Below are 18,851 nucleotides of genomic sequence, written 5' to 3'. Positions count from 1 at the left end.
TTTGGATCCAGTGGCTGCTGGATTACCTGGATGTTTGAAAGCAGTGGCTGCAACATGCACAAGTTTAGAACAGAGTGAATCTATTGTCATGGGACATCCTGTAACTGTGTATGTTCCACACGCAGTTGTGATTTTACTAACCAGAACCAAGACTCAGTATCTCACCCCTAGTCGGCTGACTAAATACGAGAGGATTCTCGTGGGTGCTGCAAATGTGGCCATCACTCGGTGTAATATACTGAACCCAGCCACTCTACTCCCTGACTCAATGATTTTAGAAGACCAGGGAGAGAACGAGCATGACTGCATTGACCTGACAGAATTCAGTACTAAACCCCGCCCAGACATTAAAGAAACACCCTTGCCTGTACATGATGAGGAATGGTTTGTGGATGGTTCATGCATGCGACATGAACTTGTAGGCCTAAGTGCTGCCTACGCTGTGGTTGCGTTAGACAAAGTTAAAGAAGCATCCTGTTTATTTGGAGTAAAGTCTGCACAAGTAGCCAAACTAATTGCCTTGATAAGAGCTTGCAAATTGGGAAAAGACAAAAGGATAACAGTATGTACTGACAGCCAGTACTGTTATGGGGTTGTGCATGACTTTGGCCAGTTATGGTTACAAAGAGAATTCCTGACTTCATCAGGTACCCCCATTCGAAATGGAAAAGTTATCCAAGACCTTTTAGAGGCAATCCAATTACCAAAAGAATTGGCAGTGGTCAAATGTGTTGCTCATAAAAAGGGCCTTGACCCCGTGTCATTGGGAAATGATTTTGCTGATCGGGTAGCAAAACAATGTGCCATGGATCGCATGTCAATGCATATCAGACTGGGTGGGACTGGAAACAGCTGCCAGCTTATGGTGTTTGAAGAAGTGCCTACCTGGGATGAAGTGAGAGAATGGCAGCATGCTGTGCCCTGGGAAGAGAAAGAGAAGTGGAAGGGACTTGTTTGTCGACCAAGACGTGAGGATGGTGTCATTGTGGGCCCAGATGGTATGCCTGTGTTACCTAGGAACCTGCTTGCCCCTATGGCCAGACTGATACATGAAGGATCACACATTGGTAGGGATGCCATGGTACTGGTATTTCAGCAGACCTGGTATAACCCGAAGTTCAGGAAGGTAGCAGAATCCCTTTGCCAGAGGTGCATGACGTGTCAACAGTTCAACGCTGGCAAGAGAACAGTAGTTGAACTGGGGAAAATTGGAAAGTCAGGGGGTCCCTTTGTAAGAATACAAATTGACTTCATCACCATGCCACGCTGCGAGGGAAAAAGATATGTCCTTGTAGTGGTCTGACTCTTTTCAAAATGGGTGGAAGCCTACCCTGTCCCACAGAGTGATGCCTTAACAGTAGCCAAATTGTTACTACGAGAATTGATACCTAGGTTCGGGGTGCCAGTCACTATTGAATCAGATAGAGGCGGACATTTCCAGAATGAGGTGATGGACCAACTCTGTAAAGCATTTGGAATCACACAAAAGTTACACTGTGCACATCGTCCAGAGGCTTCTGGAGTGGTAGAGCAGATAAATGGCACTATTAAATCGAGGTTGGCCAAAATGTGTGACTCAACTGGAATGAATTGGATTACTGCCTTGCCTCTTGTTCTGATGGGACTCCGAAGTATTCCAGATCGGAGAACAGACCTCAGCCCCCATGAAATTTTGATGGGAAGAGTGATGAGACAAGCATGGGTACCAGGAAACAAACTGTTAAGCATTTCTGATGATTTGGTACTTGAGTACTGCAGGAAACTGGGTGACCAAGTGCGTTCTATCTCTCGCCAGATTGGGGAAGACGCCGTCGCCAACCCGACAACTCCAGTTCACAAATTGGTTCCAGGTGACTGGGTTAGAATAAAGAAGCACACTCGTTCGAGTTGCCTTGCACCGAGGTGGGGAGAAAAACGCCAAGTAATACTGGTGACCACGACAGCAGTGAAGTGTGCAGGCATTCCCAGGTGGATCCATGCCAGCCATACTCAAAAGGTAATTCCAGACAAAGAGCCTGGAGCTGAAGGTTGTCCAGATGAGGGGTCTGCGGATGTCGGTCCTGAAGTAGCTGATGACGAACAGCCGAGCGCCAGTCCAGCTGAGGGTCCTGCAGACGTTGGTCCGGAAGTAGCTGATGACGAGCAACCGAGCACCAGCCAGGATGATTGGATACCTATAATCGATTTCATTGAAGACCCAATCAGAACAAGAGAGCGAATCTACGAAGATAGAGAGTGGAATAGAGAGGTCGAGATAGGCACAGGCGAAGACCCTCAGATCATTGAGATTCACATCAAATCCGAGGACGAAGAAGGAGGTCAGACAGGGACAGAACAAGTGATCGATACTCCTCCACTGACTCCTGAAATTGAAAAGGGACAGACTAGAACTAGTACAAAAGTTCGAGCAGAAGAAAATCAAGAGATCGAAGTGCTTGAACAGGATCAGATAGAACTAGAAAAACGTGTTCAGGACACAGAAACAGAGACATTTGAAAGAAAAAAATCAAAATTCACCTGAACCAGGCCAGTTTAGTAACCAGGCAGAAGAAATAGATACAAGACCTGGGACTAGTAAGACAGGAAGGGAAGAGACAGAGGAAGTGCCACAAACGAATGAAAACAAAAGGGCATTAGAAGAAAGTCAACTGACAGTGCCAACCAAAAGACTCAAGAAAAAGAAAAATATCGAACCAAGATACATTAAGAGACTAAGATTGAGAATAAAAACAGTAGAAGAGAAACTTGCTGACCGAAGAAAAAGCATACGAATAGCAGAGCAAGCTGGAGAAAGCTCCAAAAGAAGGAGTGATCGAATAAAAAGACTGAATAAAAAATACCAGGATCCTGAATGGACATACCTGATTCTGGAAAATTTAGAGGATCTTGATATTACTGACGAAAGCGACGGGGAACCGATTACTGATTACTCTGCAGAGGAAGAGGACGAACCGCCGTGAAATTGCTCTGCATAAAAATACCTGGGCAAGGCCACAAAGAGGGGTTGAAAACTTCTTCTGAGCCAAAATGTCTGATTCAAACGTGAGTGGTAGACCTAGCCGCAGTTGTTGCAAAACATGCTGCAAGGTATGTATATGTAGTATAGTTATAGTAATATTAGTTAGGATAGGACTAACAGTTTTCATTCCTTTTATGGTAAGCAAAAATACTAATATTGACCCTACTCAGACTACCGACCCTGAAGAACTGACAACACGAAGTGTAGAAAGACGTGAAAAATCACTCAGACAGACAAAACGAGACTTAGAAGCATCAGATGAGGAAGGACTACATTACCACGGAGTTAGAAACCAGACACACTTAAATGTTTTCACAAACTTGTTAGTGCATTATGTAGAAACTATGGAAATAGAAGATTGCTATGTCTGCATGAAGCTACCTACTTCCGTAGCTGAAGGCGTGACTTATCATCACCTACCTCTGACCTATGGAATTTCCTGTAGTATTTTAGCAAGCTTATTTTACAAAAGAGGACCGTTACAGTACTATTACTCTAATAACGACGTAATATTTTCCGAACTTCCTATACGTGGAAATCTGAATCCTGTACATACCAAAAGTGACGTTACACGCTATATGGGAGAATACTTTCTGACTATAGGTACCATAGACTTAAATGAAGCACACAGAGACAACTTGACCTGTTCATTACATGAACAAGAGAAAATATTCTTGAACATGGCAGAGAAGAGAAGGGAGAGTTTCCAAAGAAAGGCAAATGACAAAAGACAGAAAACCCCAAAATGGGCTGAGGACATGGAAAGCACCTCAAATGGCGGGGCAGGGCCTGCTTTGTTGCTGGATTTCGAAAAGAAAGGGAAACTCTGTCTTCATCGCGAGAAGACTAGTTATTATAATAATATTTTCATTGGTTCCAGTCAATGTGAACACAATTACAAGGTAATTGGAGGTTGGGGTTTCAAAAATGGGTCAGAACCTGTGTTTCCCGGAATGTATTATGTATGTGGAAACAAGGCTTATTTCAAATTGCCGGATCACTGGTATGGAAGCTGCTATTTTGGCATTGTTTTCCCGAAAATATACCACGTGAATGAAATTGCTGGAAGCAACGAAAACACTAATGGCTTAGTGCGTAGTAAAAGAGAAAGAGTAGGTGAAATAATGGGTAGTATTTTTAGTGCACTGATACCTGGAGTGGGAGTGGTTCTGAACACTCACAGAATTTGCAAATTGTCCACAATAGTGGATGTGTTGTCTACTGACACAGCTCATGGATTCCTGCTGGTCAATACCGAAATGGTTGCGATCAGATCAATGGTTTTGCAGAACAGACTTGCTCTTGACACCTTATTAGCAAAAGAGGGCGGAGTCTGCCGGATGTTGAAGGCGCAACATTGTTGCACTTACATTCCGGACAAAAGTGTACAGCTCAAAAGGTATGTGGAAAACATTACTAATTTGGAAAAGGAACTCAAACCACTCGAGGTTGACAGTGCCTGGAGGAGACTGGTTGATGGTCTCTCCAATGTAGGTCATTGGTTTGCCAGCTTAGGTAAAAGCTTATTGTTTAAGGTACTGATGCCAATTGGAGTGATAGGTCTTATCCTATTTCTCATATTCGTCTGTTGCAAATGTCGCAAACACACAAAGAAATACCAAGTGAATGCGAGAGGAGTGAAACGGAGTGCGGATGAGCTTGAATTGGAAGAAATGAATAATCAGATTTATAAAAAGGTGAAAAATTCTCACCCTACCAAAAATGAGAAAGAGAAACTGAATCGCCTGTTGGAAGAGATAGAAATGTACAAGGTGTGAAAGAAAGTTGGCATCTGGTTCCATTATTTTGTGATGATAGTAAATATCATCAAAGAGGGGATTGATAGAGCAAGATTTCGCATCGCGACTTGCTCGAGTCAAGAACCTCGAAAATTTGTTATAATCCCGTAATTCCAATTGTTCGTTTTACTAAATTTATGTATTTTGAATGTGCGTGTGTATCATAGTGATGCTTGCCTATGTGTTTCACTAATACGAATAACCCTTGTCTTTAAAAATGGATGCTGCTTGAATTCTGATTCTGCGCATGCGTTAGGCATAATCACGTGACATGGCGCAGTCACATTTGGAGGGAAAGGGTGCGCATGCGTAACAGCCATAAAATGGCCGCGCTTTCTAATAACGAGGTGAAGCTTGCACCGTCGCTTTTGTGATTTTGTCTGTTGCACTAATAAATAATTGCATAGTATATTTTATAATGATAATTCATAAGTACACACTCATGTTATGTAGTTTATTCATTTATTTCTATGTTTTAATTTGTTTTCGCTTACTTTTCATGTACCCTGGTAAACGGGGGGTCCAACTGGGTCGAGAGCCATCTTGAGGGTCCTTTCGGCGCATGACCGCGCAGCCCAGGCAGCCGTAGCCTTGAGCGGTGGAACTCAGCCAGCTCGCAGTCACAGACAAGATGCTCCTGAGAACGCCACCTCTGACCCAGGAGGATAGAGAAATCATGTTCCTGACTTGATACAATGACATTATTTCTATTGTATTCTGCATATTCTCTCATGGGAACCCCAATCTTGCTAGGCGGTACCTTAGAATGCAAAATAGGACTTGAATAAGTCTGTTCTGATTGGTGTGTTAACCCATCCTACCTTAGGACCAATCGAAATTGGGGATTCTGACACTTTGCAACATTGGGGGGTGGTACACTGACCCAAAAGAGTATATCTAGCCTAGGTTTAGCTAGAGAAATTGTCCGACTTGTCCGAATAGCTGACCTGTCACTGACCCAACGCACTCAATAGGTGACTGAATATACAGAGCGCTGCGGAGCACTCTGTCTGAATTTGACCATAGACTAAGGTTTTACTAAACCTTAAGTGCTGGCGGAGCACTTTGCTGGGGAGTTCGCTAACCCAATCGGGGTTCTGACTGATAGCTGCAGAGAGGGTGGAGCGCAGGCGTTGCTTCCGAACTGCGGGTGCTGGTCGTATCCTGGTGGTCCTGTCCTGATCCTAATCTGGGTTTCCTGTCCTGTCCTGAGGTGTCCATACTGCACCTGCTGTCCCATTGATGACTGCTATTCCTTGGGGTATTTCCTGTAATTAACTGACCCGTGGCCAGGGTTGGTTTTCACACCAGTCTAGGTAAATATCTTGCCGAAAACTCTAAACTGCACCTTTCTATTTTTCCGTCTTTGCTTCAATAAAGACATACCTTTGCATATGATAATTTTCCATGCTTTTCCGCAACCATTGCATATCAAAGTTATTTGCATTTACTTTCATAGCGTGTTCCTATGTTACCCTACCTTTTAGAAATCATTTTCTACATTGCAGTTTGCAATTTCCTGATGTGGTCTATAATTTTCTCTTAACATTTAACTGAAGTACTTTACTAGAGTTATATCGTGTTTCACATTACACCCTTACTATAGCTGTTAGGATTCCTAATTTCCCATTCATATTCATGAAAACTGTTTCCATAGTAAAAATTCCGATTATTGACTGGGTTTTTACTGTAAACGTTATGATTTTCCAAAACTGAACTCTAGATAAAGAATCTTAAAACTTCCCAGTTGTCCGTGGTCATTTGATGAAACATCGAAATCAGTTTTATGTTGGGTTTTGTATTATGCTGCCTTTCCTTTTACAGCTAGCTCCCTGACCCATCGTGGTCATAGGTACCCGTATCGGTGGATGGTAAGTCGGGTACACTAGAAATAGCAGGGAGGGACTCACAATTATTGGTAGTAGATTGTATGGTCATCTGATCAATGTATATGGTGAAATGAAATATATGGGCCCGAAACCTAAGTGGTGAAAATATTGGTCGGGTGACCTGCGATCTCTATCAGAGCCACTCCTACTTTTGAGTTTGATAAAATTGAGTACCATAGAGTTAGGTAACAAACATCCATCAGTCACAGGGAAACATGCAATTAACATGCTATTTTATTCTGTAGAGGGGGACACTACCAGAAAGAACATCCTTCATGAAAGAGACTGAAAGGAATAGATATACATTACCTTGTGCTGACTTCATGCTTCGGGCTGATAGACTGCGTGCATGATGGGACAGTCGGCTTGTACCATCCTCTACGTCTTCATGTGCCTGCGGGTACATCTTTCTATTGCTGGATCCCACCCTCTTCATTCTTTGGGCACGCACATAGGCATAGGACTGCACCCGGAAGGGAGCCAGTTTGTACTTGTCTTTTTCCTTTGGCACATCCACCCTTTCTGCCGCTATGGAGTAATCCCATTGCACCTCCTCAAACTGGAATATCAGCACACTACTCAGGGCATTGAGCACTATTCTGTGAACATCAGGAATATTAAAATCATTAGTGAACTAGACATAGAGAAGAATTTCCTTTAAAGCAATACTTTGTAAATGTAACACTGTTTTTCTGGTCAACATAATACAAGATTATCTTACATTGTTTGACAGAGGAGGACCAGTGAACATGATTCACAAGTTGCATTTTGAAGTATGTTGAGTAGTACTACAGTAGTACTACTCATGCACTACAAAATGCCATTCCCAAATCTACAACTGGAGACCACTGTCTCCGTCTCACCTGTCTTGTTTTGTGCAGAAATCTCTGCTACGGTTGGGGAGAGCTCTGCACACGTTAATATTCTACTTTGTATTAAATGTGAGAGGGGCTGGAGAGTGTTCAGTGAAATGGGGAGGATGGGTGAGGTTATGGGAAATTTAAGGATGGTTTGGGAGGATTATGCGAATACAAAACACAACTTTGCAATTCATAAAATATATTTCTAAAGTTACTTTTGCCTTAAAGGTGTCAAAACAGGTGTAAAAGTTCTCCATCCTAGTCTTGGAGTAAGTCAAGCAACCCATATGCCTAACCACTGGTACTGCACCACATTCCCATAAACAACAATATAAACAGGAATTTAAAATAACAAGTTAAAAGAATGAAATTGGTTTCACATATAATTTGTTTACTTTTTTACACACATTGTACATTATATAGGGAAGAGTGTGTGTAAGACATTGTGACATGAAAGGGTATATTAGCATAGGCAGTGATGATGGGAAACGTGCTTTCGGATGAAGCCGGAATCACGCTGTGCCAACACAGTGCTGGCAATAGAACGAATGTGCCATTAACAAGCATTCATTCAATGACAATGACTTGCTTTTAGGGGGGCGCATTGGTAGAATGGTGTTGGATTTAAAGTGCAACACCTTCCCTACTGTTGAGGAGATTGGAGTTTGAATAATAAATTAAACTATTCAAACATCCAGCACCACCCCCCAAGGCAAGTCATTAAAAGGACCTGCGTTCAGAGCAAATGTGTCCTAAAGACACGTTTGTACGAAAGACAGCGTTTGGAATGCATGCGTCCTAAACGCATGTGGAATACCATCATACATTCAGTAATAAGTGAAAATGCATGCAGAAATCCAATGTACCATGCTGAGATAACAGATGATCTGGTGATACTTTTTTTTGCTATTCCTAATTAACAAAACTATATGTGTTGCCAAGGTGCTGTGTTTACTGTACCAGGCCAAGACATGTTGATCAGGGGAGATATTCCATTCAGGTTTTACTGACCCCAAACAAGATTGGCAGTAGCTTGAAGGTCCTGGGATGATGACTTATTGGTACCAGTGAAAGGAAGGTGCAAGATGCGCTGGTAGGAGTTTCGAGGATCCTGGGTTAGAGAAAACACTGATAACACCCCAAGAACCAAAAAAAGAACATGATGATGTGTAAGCCAGCTTTTAAGGTACAAGAGGAGGGGTACAGATCCCTTGGGTAATCTCACAGACTGAGTCATGCAGATTTGCTGTCACCCATAGCCACTGCCCTTGTTGTAAGATTCCCAGAAAAAGGGAGAGAGGTCAGCACAGGCTTCCCAGTGCTTGCTGCTAAAGTTAAGTAACCCAGGGCGAAGGCCGTGTTCTCCTGCTTTAGCTTGATTTATGGAATTATTATTATGCTTTTGATTCAATGTATTGCGAGTAATTCAATACTGTTTTGCTGTTGTTGTACTAGCATTGCCATCAGGGGCGGTGGGTGACATTTGAAAGTGGTGGCGCGCAAAGTGATTTGCATACAGCACCATAGCGAGCGAGCGCAGCGAGCGAGACCGAACCTCAAAAGGGGGTTTGGAGGGTTTACCCCCCCCCCCAAGAAAATTTTGAAAAAAAAGACGAAAAATCGTGCATTTTCAAGCAAATTTGAGAAAGCAGGGAGGTTAATAAAGCAATTGTGAAACTGCAGTTATTACATTAATAGATGTCATAACATAGGTAGCTGCTTATTCAGTATAACCACAGAGCTTCATACATTCGGGTCCTATTACGCTCAGGTGCTGAATTCAGACTATAAGACTTTCATGAAAATCTCAGCTCTAAGAGTAGAAGAAGTTGCACAGCAGTTGGGAAACAGCCTTCACAAAGCATTGGTGACGGACAAGTGCTGACGAAAATGGCGTCTCCTGCGTCCAGGCCCCATTCTGAGATGGGGGCAATCCGTGAGCACAAATACGAGCAGGAGTGCACGTCGCCAGTGATGCTTATCCAAGACCTGATTGATAAGCATACCATATGATCATCTGTACAAAAGTTGAAAGAGAGGTGAAGAATTATGCAGATGGAGGCTAAGTGGTTATGGTGGAAAGTGCCTATGAAGTCAGATATGGGTTGATGCTGTCTAAGTAGACTGAACTCTGGAAGATTTCAGTCACACTGTGTAGAGTAGTCTGTGCGCCTCCAGCGGTTCAGTGGCGCATGGTGTCCACCAGGTGTAGAGGTGTTATGTTTGCCGGACACGGGTCAGGGTGAGGGAAGACAGAGGAGGATGAACAGAACTCTGCACCTCGGGGACATTGGAATGAGGGAAGGGTTGCATTGGAGAGGCAGGTTTGGTGAACAACAAACAAACACCGACCAGCATCCTGCAGTAGACATGCAACGGCAAGGGCTTTATCAAGGTTACTTCCTTAAAGGAAGGTAAAATTAGGAATTCTCGGTTCCATCTATAGGCCTGGCTGGTGGCTGTGAGGATGGGGTGATGGTTGCACAGTCTCCCGTTGGTCAGCGTCTCGCTTTGAGCAGTAGAAACTTGCTCGTTGAGAAATATTGAAATCCTTAGTAGCAGAAGTAAAGAATTAAAATACACCCTCAAGTCAAATGCAGAGAAATAATAATGTGAACATCAAAGAACCAAGAATACTGCTACTTATGGTATAAAGCACATACACGTGGAAATTAGAGTGCAATATTAAACATAACTTCCAACACTCCATGAAATAAACTATGGAGATTTTATACAGCTCACAAAGTGTCAAGCATTCCAAGACACTTCCAATCTGTTGAAGGAATATCGCCTTAGGAGCAACTCTTGTTCTCCAGACAATGATGGGTCAATTAAAAGGGCGTGGGATGCTACCTTAGCGTTCTAAGACATACTTCCAGAAAACACAGGTAGTATTTTTTGTTTTCCCTTGACCAAGCATCAAAAACACTTATTTTCGAGCAGTGATATGTATGACTCCACTCCCTATTTAGCTTTCTGTGCCCATCTGTCTTTGTGGACAAAGATCTAAAGGAACAATGGAATAGGTTTGTCTATGGCAACCACAAAGAGCCTGTTGTGAAATCACAACCTAGAACAAGAGCCATAAGCCTTCTACACAACAAGATGTAAAAACTATGGCAGCCTCCCAGTGCACATCTTCTGAGACCACCGGGCACACACAACTTTTTGGGAAGAATATTTTTGTGTGTGAGAGAGAAATATCAGACTCTGCTCCTCATTCCTGTACACAAGCTTTCACAAGGAGGGTGCAAATTGCAAAGCCTTTTTTTCTGTGAATAGTTGTGTCTATGTCTAAGTTGATTCCACATAGTTACACAGCTATATATGAGTGAATCTGTTTTCTCTCAGTGCAAGACCTGTCAATTTAGCGACGCAATACTTGACACCTGAATGTGCTGTAAGTAAATAAACATTACCATGAAAATGCAAAGCATTCTTGGGGGGTCCATTTTATTTTGTTGCAGTAGAGCCTCATGAGCATTCCCCAAAATTCTAGACAATAAAGGCATTGCAAAAATACCTCGACAATGATTCACATTTCAGCACCCACCGATGCATGAAATTAAAACAAAAAAAACGAATTAAATACATTCTAGGGCCCAATTCACATATTTTGTTTTGAGATGCCAAAATTACAACCATGGCCTTTGCAGTCAGAGCTTTTATAACCCGCGTGCCTCATAAAACAACATCCATTGTCAGTCGTTGTCACTTTGGTATGTTTGAAAGGCTCCCTGACCTTCCCACGCACCAAAGGGCACTCACCGTCTTCGGCATCTTGGAAACTTTCCACAACTACTGCCAGCGGCTCCTGCTGCTCCTCTCGCAGCCCCTCCCGGGACGACTGGCACCGGGAGCCTGTGGGGGCTCGGGGGGGGGGGGTCACACACCGGGCCTGGTGGTGAACAGGCTAGTGGGGGATACAATTTCCATTCACACCTACACCTGCCCTGCATATCTTATCAAGGACACCGGCTCCAATTTTCAGTCTCAAACCACACACATCTTCCCAGGTTTCACCCAAACCGATTGTCTCCCATTCTCACAACTAAAGTGCTACCAATTAGCGAACCACTCATTTGTTAAAGGGACACTTTCCAGTGTCAAAGGCCTTTTTCCTCAACCACACCCCTTCCTGCACAAATCCATCATTCCTCCTAAACAGGCTCAGTTTCCATTGCCAGACCCAAGCTTCCTCCTTCCCAGTCACCCCTTCCCATGATCTCAACCCTTCCCTCAGTTTATTAGGGAAGTTTTATATTAGTTGAAACAAGGACCCAGAGGACATTATGGTACCTCACAAGAATTTCAGACCCATCTGATGTAAATAGCAGTAGGAGTTATAATCAGTAGAACATATTACAGTGGTGTGGTTATAGGAGGGAAGCCGTGGGGTTTAACATGTTTGATATAGTAAATAAAAGCATTTGGAAGTCTCACTGGGGAAAGAGGGGAGGTTTAAACATTACCTAAACTCAAGAGCAGATACTGAATTTGAATTACCCTTGCGCCACGCAATGTAACTGCTTCAACAAAGCTGTAGATTTTACACTTTAATCAAAGAAACACGACCAGCCAGCTGACAGATTAAGCAATATTTCATAAACCAAAATCCAGCAACAGACTTTCTCTTCTACCATTTAAATAACAAGATCAACCGGAAGATGTACTGGAATGGTAATGTTGGTATTTTTCAAGGAGATAGCATTTCAGCAAACACTTAAGGTAATGGTGATGTCCGTCTCAGGGGGGCAACTAGAGCATGTCGGGACTTGGGTGCAAAGCCTGAGAAAGCCCTAAAAGCGGAGGATAGCAAACTTTACTGTTCGCCAATCGGAGCCCCGGAGACGGTCAGTTTATTTTTGAGATAATTACTATTTCCGTTTATCGAGGCATAGAGTCATGCAAGTTAGATGTTATGTTTTATAGATGCATCTCATCTTTCAAAGGAGCCACAGAAGACACATGGGATACATATGGTCCATATTTAACCACGCGGGATAACTCCCCTGGTGGCATTTTTTTCTAAACTCCGGGAGGAGGTGGGGGGGGAAATCTTTCGAGGGAGAACTGGGGGGGGAGTGCATTTAGGCGAGAGCAGTGCACAGGCGTGCAGGGTGGCGGGTGGTTGTTCTCCTACCCTTCCATGGCTCCGGTTGCTCTTCAGATCCTGGTTCCTCGGTTCCAGACAGTCCACTCTCTCCTAACCCGCTGCTTCGGGGCTCTCGCCGGGGTCTGCTTCTCCTCCTGCCCGGGGTCGCGCCACTGTGACTCTGCCCCCGCCCACCCACGCGCATCATCCAATAATGGATGTTGCGCGGTGGACCAGCCAATCCTGGCGCTGCATGCAGCACCAGGATTGGCTAGGGGGGCACACTGTGTCCTCGCCAGCCTTTGTAAACCCGGCCCGACTGAAGCCGCACCCCCGGCCCCTTCTCTATGCCTAAAGTGTTTTGCTGGCATCGGCGCATGCGCGGGCAAGTCACAGCCCGGTAGTTCTCATGCGCACAGTGCTGGTCTGCTGCAGACTGTCACTCAAGCAGCTGTAGTAGACCAGCAGCCCCGCCACCACCACCTCCTGCGCACTCGAGTCGGATCGCACCATTATCAACATGATCCGTGTCACACTCACTCCCGCGCTGCGCTGTGGCGCTTATTATTTTGTGAAGAATTATCATGTTTATTAGCTTTAAGCTTAGCTCAGCTGCAGTGCCACGGTGCGTCCAGGGCTTAGTGGGGCTACGCCCCTACGCCCCAATGGACGCACCGTGGCTGATTGCCATATACATATACATGTAACGGTTCTGCTACTGTGGTACTATGTAGGTGTGTAGAGGTATTGAAAATATTATTCATCTTTGTATTAAAGAGTAACTCTGCACAGATGACAATAGATTACTTTTGTCCAGTATGTTCCAGACAAGCATTTTGGTACTGTACAAAATAAAAAGTTGCCAACAGGGCAACGATTCTACGTAGTAGATACTAAGTATTTTAAGGAGCCTTGAGTTACTAGACAGAATCATCTCAGCATGACAACTTCTACATAACATACTAACCTATGTACATGTGCTTGTTTTGCCGCAGAAGATTGGGTATCTGTAATGTTTGTATCACAGTATGAAGGCTGCAGGTAGTATGATCTTTAACACCTTCAGACCATGGTTATTTTAAGCAAATAGTGTCGTTTTTGACAAGTTTTGCATAGATTGTACACTCTTCTTAGTAGATAATTTTTACTACTCTGTGGTGTAATTTTCACTGTCTATAAACAGTGTGGTATAGAGTAAACTCTCTCCATAGAGTAAACACTGTTTACAGTGCCTACTTTTATGCTCATATCAACTTATTACTGTAGGTTCGGTGATTGACACAGATAAAAGCTGCCCTTAGTAGGGCATTCACTTTGGAACAGACATTGAGTATGTTTAGGAACTTGGCTTTCTCTGAAGTGTTATATACATACCGACCTCTGTGTGCAATAAGGGTTTCCCATATATCTGTGGTTGACTCTTGTATGAAGCAGGCTTTTGCAGGTGTCCCCCCACTTTTGCCCCATTGGAATCTAATGCTGATAGTTTTTTACTCTGAAAGTGCCCTGGATCATGCTAACCAGGCCCCAGTGCCAGTACTTTCTCCCTAAAATATGATATATGTGAATTGTTGACACATCCCTCATAACTGGTACCAGTGGTACTCAGGGCATGAGAGTTAAAGGGGTCACCAGGGCCTGCAGCACACACTCCAGGAACCAAAGATTTACTGACCATCTGACCCTCCAAGGGAACGCCCAAAACTTAATGGTCTAGTGCATTGTAGGAAATGTAGTCCTGACCTCCAGTAAGTTTCAGGTGGCTACAGTTTTCCCCCAGAATCCAGTTCGTCAAAAGAACCCAAGGTTGGGTTGGGAGTGACCAAGGCTTGTTGGAGGCCAGCCCAGCTACCACTCGCTGTACTTACTAACCCTGCAACAACCTCAACCCAATTCCACAGTGGCCCTGTTGTTGAACTTTTGCACCCCTTTCCTTACCAGCATCGTCCAAGTAGTAAACCCAGCACCCACGCCTCCAGCGTTCAGCACCAGTCTGAATACTCGGGGAGTGGAGCCATGCGCCCCTTTCCCCAAATTAATTAAATTGGACCCTGGGGGATGGGAATAACAGGGCCTAACACCGCTCGGGAGGATAGCCACATCCCTCCTCCACTAGATTAACCAATGTGACCCCAGGCCGCAAAATTTGGCCTGGGGGTTGGTGTTCCTTCTGGGTCCCCCATATTGTGCCTAGGGGCAGGGTATAGCCACCCTGCTCCCTTATATGATTTTTTTTTTAAAGTTCAGACAGGACTAAGTTCCCGAATTCTGTAATGGCTCACAGCAACATTTCTCTAATGTTGCTGGCAGCCAATCAGAGCGCTCTGTCCCACAGGAGTTTGACTCTGGTGGGAGCGAGGTGGCCCAAGGGAAAAAAAAGCTCTTGGGCCAATCCGTATGCTTTATTTTGTTTTATTGAGTTTACTCTTGAACCCAACCGTCCAGATATACAAATATTAGTATCCTTAATTGCTCAAAAACTACTGAACAGATCTACACCAAATCCCAAAAGGCTCAATCTCTGGACGAAGATCTAGCTTCCTGCTAAATTTGGTATAATTGTTTCAGCAGTTTTTGCGGTGGCACTTCTTAAGGAAGTCTATAGAAAATGTATGGAGATTTTGCATTTCGGGATCCCTTTGTTTCTCGGCCCGTTTTATGGATCGTCCCAAAACTTTCCATACACAAATGAGCCAACAATTAGTATGTTTTTATACAGTTTCGGGAAGATTTGTTCAACTGGACCAAAGTTATTAACAAAACAAAACTGTTCACCTAACTTTAACTACCCAGAAGCGACCGGCACTTGGTAACGTTGGCCTCGAAACGCATCAGGAAATGGCAGATTTATGAGGAGAATGGGAGCAGAGCTACGAGAGGCCAACAAGCCGGATGGCAGGAGGGTTGAGTGTGCCCCGCTAGAGCACAAGAGCCTTTTGTTGATGGATTTATGGTACACGGCTGCCCTTGGCCGTGCGGGGAAGCACGATCTCCGGGTGTGGAGGAAGATTCTGCATCGTGGAGAGGCCATGGCGATGCACGTGGCACTGCTATGTGACTCTACATTCCAAAACAATGACAGCTCTGCCCCCCCCGACTCCCTCCTACTTAAGGATTTTAATAAGAAAATAAACAAAGAGCAAGCACGCAAACCTACTCAAGGATTATTGATCACTCATACCACGGACAACAGTTACCATCATGCTTTGATGGGAGAGATGAGAAGCCACGCCTACTTAGGGCGGTGTCAGTCAATTTAAATAAATGGTTGTTGGCAGGAATGAGTGTTATCGTGCTTACTTTTAAGACCCCATGATGAAGAGGCAGAGTGACCTCGAAACGCGTCGGGAAATGGCAGATTTATGAGGAGAATGGGCGCAGAGCTACGAGAGACCAACAAGCCTGATGGCAGGAGGGTTGAGTGTTCCCCTCGAGAGCATAAGAGCCTTTTGTTGATGGATTTATGGTACACGGCTGCCCTTGGCCATGCGGGGAGCACCATCTCCGGGTGTGGAGGAAGATTTTGCATCGCGGAGAGGCAGTGGCGATGCACGTGGCACTGCTATGTGGCTCGGCATTCCAAAACAATGACAGCTCTGCCCCCCGACTTCCTCCTACTTAAGGATTTTAATACGGACAATAAACAAAGAGCAACCACGCAAACCTACTCAAGGATTATTGATCACTCATACTACGGACTACAGTTACCATCATGCTTTGATGGGAGAGATGAGAAGCCATGCCCACTTAGGGCGGTGTCAGTCAATTTAAATAAATGGTTGTTGGCAGGAATGAGTGTTATCGTGCTTACTTTTCAGACCCCATGATGAAGGGGCGGAGTGGCCTCGAAACGCGTCGGGAAATGGCAGATTTATGAGGAGAATGGGTGCAGAGCTACGAGAGGCCAACAAGCCGGATGGCAGGAGGGTCGAGTGTGCCCCTCGAGAGCCCAAGAGCCTTTTGTTGATGGATTTATGGTACACGGCTGCCCTTGGCCGTGCGGTGGAGCACCATCTGCGGGTGTGGAGGACGATTCTGCATTGTGGAGAGGCCGTGGCGATGCACGTGGCACTGCTATGTGGCTCGGCATTCCAAAACAATGACAGTTCTGCCCCCCGGACTCCTTCCTACTTAAGGATTTTAGTACGGACAATAAACAAAGAGCAACCACGCAAACCTACTCAAGGATTATTGATCACTCATACTACGGACTACAGTTACCATCATGCTTTGATGGGAGAGATGAGAAGCCATGCCCACTTAGGGCGGTGTCAGTCAATTTAAATAAATGGTTGTTGGCAGGAATGAGTGTTATCGTGCTTACTTTTCAGACCCCATGATGAAGGGGCGGAGTGGCCTCGAAACGCGTCGGGAAATGGCAGATTTATGAGGAGAATGGGTGCAGAGCTACGAGAGGCCAACAAGCCGGATGGCAGGAGGGTCGAGTGTGCCCCTCGAGAGCCCAAGAGCCTTTTGTTGATGGATTTATGGTACACGGCTGCCCTTGGCCGTGCGGTGGAGCACCATCTGCGGGTGTGGAGGAAGATTCTGCATTGTGGAGAGGCCGTGGCGATGCACGTGGCACTGCTATGTGGCTCGACATTCCAAAACAATGACAGTTCTGCCCCCCGGACTCCCTCCTACTTAAGGATTTTAGTACGGACAATAAACAAAGAGCAAGCACGCAAACCTACTCAAGGATTATTGATCACTCATACCACGGACTACAGTTACAATCATGCTTAGATGGGAGAGATGAGAAGCCACACCCACTTAGGGCGGTGTTAGTCAATTTAAATAAATGGTTGTTGGCAGGAATAAGTGTTATCGTGCTTACTTTTAAGACCCCACGATGAAGAGGCGGAGAGGCCTCGAAACACGTTGGGAAATGGCAGATTTATGAGGAGAATGGGCGCAGAGCTACGAGAGGCCAACAAGCCGGATGGCAGGAGGGTCGAGTGTGCCCCTCGAGAGCACGAGAGCCTTTTGTTGATGGATTTATGGTACACGGCTGCCCTTGGCCATGCGGGGAGCACCATCTCCGGGTGTGGAGGAAGATTTTGCATCATGGAGAGGCAGTGGCGATGCACGTGGCACTGCTATGTGGCTCGGCATTCCAAAACAATGACAGTTCTGCCCCCCGGACTCCCTCCTACTTAAGGATTTTAATATGGACAATAAACAAAGAGCAGGCACGCACACCTACTGAAATGAAATGAAATGAAAAATTGCACTTATATAGCGCGTAACTACCCGGAGGCCTCGCAGCGCTTAATAAACAACAATAAACAAAGAGCAAGCACGCAAACCTACTCAAGGATTATTGATCACTCATACCACGGACTACAGTTACCATCATGCTTTGATGGGAGAGATGAGAAGCCACGCCCACTTAGGGCGGTGTCAGTCAATTTAAATAAATGGTTGTTGGCAGGAATGAGTGTTATCGTGCTTACTTTTAAGACCCCATGATGAAGAGGTGGAGTGGCCTCGAAACGCGTCGGGAAATGGCAGATTTATGAGGAGAATGGGCGCAGAGCTACGAGAGGCCAACAAGATGCATGGCAGGAGGGTCGAGTGTGCCCCTCGAGAGCACAAGAGCCTTTTGTTGATGGATTTATGGCACACGGCTGCCCTTGGCCGTGCGGGGGAGCACCATCTCCGGGTGTGGAGGAAGATTCTGCATCGCGGAGAGGCCGTGGCGATGCACGTGGCACTGCTATGTGGCTCGACATTCCAAAACAATGACAGCTCTGCCCCCCAGACTCCCTCCTACTTAAGGTTTTTAATACGGACAATAAACAAAGAGCAAGCACGCAAACCTACTCGAGAATTATTGATCACTCATACCACGGACTACAGTTACCATCATGCTTTGATGGGAGAGATGAGAAGCCACGCGCACTTAGGGCGGTGTCAGCCAATTTAAATAAATGGTTGATGGCAGGAATGAGTGTTATCGTGCTTCCTTTTAAGACCCCATGATGAAGAGGCGGAGTGGCCTCGAAACGCGTCGGGAAATGGCAGATTTATGAGGAGAATGGGCGCAGAGCACCAAGAGGCCAACAAGCCGGATGGCAGGAGGGTGGAGTGTGCCCCTCGAGAGCACAAGAGCCTTTTGTTGATGGATATATATACATATATATATATATATATATATATATATATATATATATATATATGTATATA

General features: G+C 45.0%; 1 protein-coding gene across 1 annotated transcript in view; it reads right to left on the bottom strand.

Moving 5' to 3' along the window:
- The window catches only part of FBXW10 (F-box and WD repeat domain containing 10), a 272,397-nt gene that overhangs the window by 14,399 nt on the left and 239,147 nt on the right, over positions 1-18,851 (bottom strand). The window contains exon 12 of the mRNA XM_078650857.1: positions 7,017-7,306. Coding sequence (XP_078506983.1) covers positions 7,017-7,306 — 290 coding nt within the window. The remainder of the gene's footprint in view (positions 1-7,016; positions 7,307-18,851) is intronic.

This window comes from Lissotriton helveticus, chromosome 7 (assembly GCF_964261635.1).
Source record: "Lissotriton helveticus chromosome 7, aLisHel1.1, whole genome shotgun sequence".
In the NCBI taxonomy this organism is placed as follows: Eukaryota; Metazoa; Chordata; class Amphibia; order Caudata; family Salamandridae; genus Lissotriton; species Lissotriton helveticus.
Note: the sequence above shows the minus strand (reverse complement) of the source record. Positions and strands in the feature narration are given on the sequence as shown.